The sequence below is a fragment of the Colobus angolensis genome, unplaced genomic scaffold (genome assembly GCF_000951035.1).
Source record: "Colobus angolensis palliatus isolate OR3802 unplaced genomic scaffold, Cang.pa_1.0 Scaffold31, whole genome shotgun sequence".
Lineage (NCBI taxonomy): Eukaryota > Metazoa > Chordata > Mammalia > Primates > Cercopithecidae > Colobus > Colobus angolensis.
This window is the reverse complement of record NW_012116377.1, coordinates 3,868,478-3,874,957: the sequence shown is the minus strand read 5'-3', so window position 1 is coordinate 3,874,957 and position 6,480 is coordinate 3,868,478. Positions and strand designations below refer to the sequence as shown.

At 48.1% G+C, this 6,480-nt stretch overlaps 1 protein-coding gene across 1 annotated transcript in view; it reads left to right on the top strand.

Moving 5' to 3' along the window:
* The window catches only part of IFT122 (intraflagellar transport 122), an 88,345-nt gene that overhangs the window by 42,815 nt on the left and 39,050 nt on the right, over positions 1-6,480 (top strand). The window contains exons 10-13 of the mRNA XM_011950847.1: positions 509-700; positions 857-995; positions 2,234-2,436; positions 4,292-4,429. Coding sequence (XP_011806237.1) covers positions 509-700; positions 857-995; positions 2,234-2,436; positions 4,292-4,429 — 672 coding nt within the window. The remainder of the gene's footprint in view (positions 1-508; positions 701-856; positions 996-2,233; positions 2,437-4,291; positions 4,430-6,480) is intronic.

The following is a 6,480-nucleotide window of genomic DNA, read 5'->3' as shown; positions in this document are numbered from 1 at the left end:
GTGATCCGCCCGTCTCGGCCTCCCAAAGTGCTGGGATTACAGGCTTGAGCCACCGCGCCCGGCCAGGACAGTCTTTAAACTGAATAAACTCAGCTTTATAAAATACTTTTTTTAAAAAAGCAGAGAAAAGAAGCCGAGGGAACCCACTGAACTGTGTGAAGAACTGTATTTGCAGAGGGAGGGGGGCATTTGGCAGCAAAACCACCCACAGTCTCCATCTTGGCTGAGGAGCCCTGACACACTCCTGCACTCCTGGAGCACTTGGGTGGGACTAGGGGAGGTGCCACTGACTCTAGGAGCTAAGGATTGGGCTGTGTGATGGGGGAGTAGGGAGATGGAGAGGCAGAGAGGCCCGTGTTCACCATGGGATGACACAAGAGAAAAGGCTGGCCAACTATCCCTGTCTTTCCAACTCCCTCTAAAGTTGGCGAGAAAAGCCCTTAATTGTGTTGCAATGGTTATGGATTTGGAAATGGTTTTTCCCTTGGTGTGTGTTCTTTTTCCTCAGATTGGAAAGGATCGGGCACTGAACTTTGACCCCTGCTGCATCAGCTACTTTACTAAAGGGGAGTACATTTTGCTGGGGGGTTCTGACAAGCAAGTATCTCTTTTCACCAAGGATGGAGTGCGGCTTGGGACTGTTGGGGAGCAGAACTCCTGGGTGTGGACGTGTCAAGTGAAACCAGATTCCAACTATGTGGTAAGAAGAAGAAGTTTGTTCTGTGGGGCCATGGCTTGAAGAGGCACTGAGCAGCCGCCATGTCTCGAGAGACATATCACTGGGGTTTGTGTCTGACAAATGGGAGTGCAGACTTTCTCCAGAGAGCTGGGAATTGACAGTTCTCTCACCCTGCAGGTGGTCGGCTGCCAGGACGGCACCATTTCCTTCTACCAGCTTATTTTCAGCACAGTCCATGGGCTCTACAAGGACCGCTATGCCTACAGGGATAGCATGACTGACGTCATTGTGCAGCACCTGATTACTGAGCAGAAAGGTAAGAAGCAGGTCTAGACCTTGGGAAGAGGGACAGGTGGAAGCAGGTGGAAAGGGCTGCTGACAGGGCACTTGAAATGACAGGAAAGGTTTCTCCTTGGCCTTTTGAAAACATGTTAGCCACTGGGTCTGTGTCTTGGGGTTTTTTTTTTTTTTTTTTTTTGATGGGGGAAGTAGGGATGCCAATCTCCTTGAGGATCTCATGAAAGCAATAAACCTTCTCTGAAAAATGTACCAACTCAGAATTTTGCATATAATTTCAAGGAGTACGTGAATTTCCTGAGTGAAGGAGGATGATTTATGACAGGTTGGAGCCAAGTGGTTGACCTACATGGGTCTTTGTGGACCTTTATCCTTTCTGGTCAGAGTCACTCAGGGGTGCTTCTCCCTCAGCCCAGTCTCCACTTGCCTCCTGGTGGGTCCTTCTGCCAGAGATGAGCAGCAGAATTGGATTGGCACAGGCTTAGTCAGAAGATCAGGGTTCCAGGTCTAGCATAGTAATTCCAAGCCTAGCATAGTCATTCCAAGCCCGAAGACCGCAGTCTCTCCCTCTGTCCACTTAAGTAGCTGTGCTGGTTAAATAGGCTCAGAATCCACTTACTTCAGGTGTATTCATATCTGGATGTGCTGGCCTTAGTGCACTGCTGGGTGCCTTTGCAAGGGATCCAGGTGGGGGGTTGTCTTGTAGATTCAGATGAGTGTCCTTTGGTCCCCCTGGGGGACCATATCTTTTTGAAGATTCTGGCTGTGGTGTCTGGGGCAAAGCCTCTTGAACAGCTCCACAGTGTCCCCGTTGGGGACATTTTCTCCACCTGGTCTGTAGTGGGAGTGTAGAGCCTGGTGTGTACCAGAAATTAACGTGTCTTTCCCGTTTGTCAAGGAGGTGAGCAGGGAGCGGCCAGAGGTGAGGTCAGTTACTTAAGCAGGCTTCCGTTCACCAGGGGCCATAGTGCTGTGCAGAGGAGTTTATATTTGTATCCAGCAAGTGATGGTAACAGTGAGTAGTTCATTTCCATACTCAGTTGTCAGCCTTGGACCATGAAGACTGGGTCCTATAGGACTTTGGATCCCAGTGCTCAGCAGAGTTGATTGTATATATTAGATACTCTAAAGATTTTTCAATGAGAGTATCTCACTTTAATTGCCAGTAGTGTTAAGTAAATGATGGCTTTTAATTTCTCTCCCTTCCACCTTACTTAACAACCTCTTGCTAGAACTAGATATTTTTTTCTTTGACAGTTCGGATTAAATGCAAAGAGCTTGTCAAGAAGATTGCCATCTACAGAAATCGATTGGCTATCCAACTGCCAGAGAAAATCTTCATCTATGAGTTGTATTCAGAGGACTCATCAGACATGCATTACCGGGTAAAGGAGAAGATTGTCAAGAAGTTTGAGTGCAACCTCCTGGTGGTGTGTGCCAATCACATCATCCTGTGCCAGGTGGGCAGCAGCATGTTGGGGGAGTTGGGCTGAATTCCGTTTGTGCTCCCTGTAATGATAAGGTGCCCACCTCATGGTTTTAAAACTGGTCACTAGAAAACAAGTCTGTTTCCATCAGACTAAGTGGTGCTTATTGGCTTTCATTTTTCTGGCATCTGGATGAACCAGACTCTATTAACAAGTCATGAGCCATAAACTGAAGAATACTTTTTGTTTTATTTTATTTTATTATTTTTTAAAAAATATTTTTCTTGAGACAGACATGGTCTCGCTCTGTTGCCCAGGCTGGAATGCAGTGGCACAATTCTGGCTCACTGCAGCTTTGACCTCCCAAGCTCAAGCAGTCCTCCTCCAGAGTAGCTGGCACATGCCACCACACTCAGCTAATCTTTTATTTTTAGTAGAGATGCGAGGCTGTACTTTGGGAGGCTAAGGCAGGAGGAATGCTTGAACCCAGGAGTTTAAGACCTGTCCAGCCTCCCAAAGTACTGGGATTATAGGTGTGAGCCACCGTGTCTAGCCAAGAATACCTTTTTCTATTGCAGAACATTTTGTCATACTAGGATTAGATATATTTTAATGACTTAAAACATAAATTGGTGTTGTACAAAATGAAGATAGTTTTTATGGATAAGCATATACACATAAAATTTGTATCAACTCAGTAATTGTCAAGGAAATTTTAATTCCTGAAAGGTTTTTTTTTCATAGAAAAAAATTTCTCAAGATTCCTAGAGAATGTCTAAGTCAATGCCAAGAGAAGTTTGGAAAGACTTTGAGAGGGCTAGCCCAGCATCTTGGAAGTAGAGGTGGATTTAGTTTTACATAGCTCTATTGGAGGTGATGAAAGAGAAGAATTTTTTTTTTTGAGGCGGAGTCTTGCCCTGTCTCCCAGGCTGGAGTGCAGTGGCCCGATCTCAGCTCACTGCAAGCTCCACCTCCCGGGTTTACGCCATTCTCCTGCCTCAGCCTCCCGAGTAGCTGGGACTACAGGCGCCCGCCACCTCGCCCGGCTAGTTTTTTGTATTTTTTAGTAGAGACAGGGTTTCACCGGGTTAGCCAGGATGGTCTCGATCTCCTGACCTCCTGATCCGCCCATCTCAGCCTCCCAGAGTGCTGGGATTACAGGCTTGAGCCACCACACCCGGCCAAGAGAAGAATAATTCTTTAGGAATCACTGTAGTGTAAAATACTATTAAAATCTCTCAAAGTCTAGAACTGGGCTGGGTACAGTGGCGCATGCCTGTAAATCCCAGCGCTTTGGGAGGCCAAGGCAGGATGGTCGCTTGAGGCTAGTAGTTCGAAAGAAGTCTAGAAAACAAACTGAGACCCCATCTCTACAAAAAAAAAATTATTTAATTAGCTGGGTGTGATGGTACTTGCCTGTAGTCCCAGCTACTTGGGAGGCTGAGGCAAGAGGATTGCTTGAGCCAGGAATTGGAGGCTGCAGTGAGCTATGATAGCACCACTGCACTCTAGTCTGGGTGACAGTGAGACTCTGTCTCAAAAATCAATCAATCAATCAATAATCAAAGTCTAGAACTTCAAGCGGTTTAGAGTTGCCACAAATTACAGGATACGTGTGGCAAGTATGTGTACTTTTGAGTGCTGCCTCTGGCCTAGGCTGCCTGGATGGAGGTTTGCATTGAAGGTCTGAGGCTGAATTGGGCTCTGTGGGGAAGCCTTGCACGGAGTCTTGGATTAACGATGCCAGTTATGGGGTCTACATTGGGTTAGATAGATAGATACTGAATGTGTAGGTATTTTCACACTTTAGGGGCAGGAAGACCTCCTTGGGGAGGGCTGGGAGCACTTATTCTGTTGAATTTCCATGAGATCTGGGTTTGCTTCCTAGGAGAAACGGCTGCAGTGCCTGTCCTTCAGCGGAGTGAAGGAGCGGGAGTGGCAGATGGAGTCTCTCATTCGTTACATCAAGGTGATCGGCGGCCCTCCTGGAAGGGAAGGCCTGTTAGTGGGGCTGAAGAATGGACAGGTGAGCACTCCTGCACGTCTCCCGTCAGGCTGGTAATCTACATGCACACGTGGGTGACCCGTCTAGCAACGACTCTGAGCTGGGTTCTCAGGGCAGGAAAAGGGCTTCTTTCCTCCATGGGTGAATTGTGGGGCAGCCCTGAGTTCAGTTTTTGAGGACAGCCTCAGGCCAAAGGTGCTGTGGCCCTCACACTCATAGCAGGCCCATGTTTTGGCAGCGTTGAGCTATAACCTTTGGCTATATGTAAAGTGGATTAGTGGCTTAAGGTCACCAGAAGGTGGGAGATTTGTTAGAGATGCTGCTTCTGTGGATTTCTAGAGGGAGGCAGAGATTGTTACCTAGGTCAGCTCCCGATTAGGGCGGCGAGTGGATTAAGGCAGTGTTTTCTAGCATGTGTCCTAGAGAATGCTGGGTCCTCAGGATACTGATAGATGTCGTAAGAAAAATTAGCCCTTTGGCCAGTTAGATGTGGGATATCCAGGTTACACAAAGTTAAACAGATTTCTGTGTGTGTGTGTGTGTGTGTGTGTGTGTGTGTGTGTGTGTGTACACATGTGTTCTTTGCTCAGCATAAGAAAAGTTCTAAGTGAGCTGCTACATGGAACTTTGAAAGTGACAGTGTAACTGCATTAGCCTGACAGCCAAGCTGTGCAGCAGGTGGCTTATGGCTGAGGCTTGTCAGGTCTTTGCTGGGGATGGAAGTCACGGGGCGTGAAAGTGGTGAGTGAAGTCAAGCAGCAATGCCAAGGGGAGGAACGGCCGCTTCTTTCTCAGGCAGCTCTCACTTCCCATGGGAGGATGGACTTTGGGGTCAGGTGAACCTGAGGTCATGTTCTTACTTAGCTACTCACTGGCTTTGTCATCCTGGGCAGGTCACTTTACTTCTGTGAGGCTGATTTTACATGAGGATAATACCACATATTTCATAGGACTGTCGAAACCAGATATCATCAAGGTTGGGAGTTAAAGCCAGTGTTAAAAAACAAAAAACAAACAAAAAAAAACCCACCAGGGGTATTAAAGCAGGCATGGTGGTGGGTACCTGTTGTCCCAGCTACTCAGGAGGCTGAGGCAGGAGGATCACTTTGAGCCCAGGAGTTTGAGGCTGCAGTGTGATATGATTAAGACTGTGAATAGCCACTGCAGTCAGCCTGGGCAACATAGCAAGACCTTATCTCTAAAAAAAATTTTTTTTTAAACCAGGGATATCAGTAGATGATGGCTGTCATCATCATTATTATAATTCTCTACCACATGTCTTGTCAGTGTTCATAGTAGCCTTTTCCTGTGTTAGTTCGTGACTCAGATCTCTGCTAGGTGGCCTCTCCTAACGCTGCCGTTTGGGTAATGTCATCAATAAATCCCCGGTCCGAACAGACACTGAAGTGAGCTCGGCCTGTCTCGGGGCTGTCATTACTTCTGCAGCCTCTGATGAACCTCGCTTCTGGCCTGCTGAGGATAAGCCAACGCCCCCCCTCCCCCCACCACCCTCTTTCTTTTGATGAGTCCTTTTCTCTGCACAGAACTTCTGGTGAAGGTGGTGGGAGTTGTTCTTGCAGAGCACATGGGATTCCAGCGGCCTGGCAGTGGGCCAGGATCTTGTTGCCATGGTGACTGACACTGTTTTCACTGAAATGTTGCCAGATCCTGAAGATCTTCATGGACAATCTCTTTGCTATCATCCTGCTGAAACAGGCCACAGCCGTGCGCTGCTTGGACATGAGTGCCTCCTGTAAGAAGCTGGCTGTGGTAGATGAAAACGACACTTGCCTGGTGTATGACATCGACACCAAGGAGCTGCTTTTTCAGGTGATGTCCTCGAGGGGGCCCAGGGAGATCGTCCTTTGATTAGAGACCGTCCTCTAGCTTCCCAGCCCCTGCAGGAGGCTCTCCTGCTCTGGCCCAGGCAGGTCTCAGGAGCAGTGAGGGGCAGGGGCCAAGCACAGGTGCAGAGTCCCAGAGGCCCTGGGCCACAACCTGCTCCTCCCATGCAGGCACAAGCCGCAGGGCCTGGACCGGCTTCTTTAACTTTGGTTTCCTTGCCAATGAGA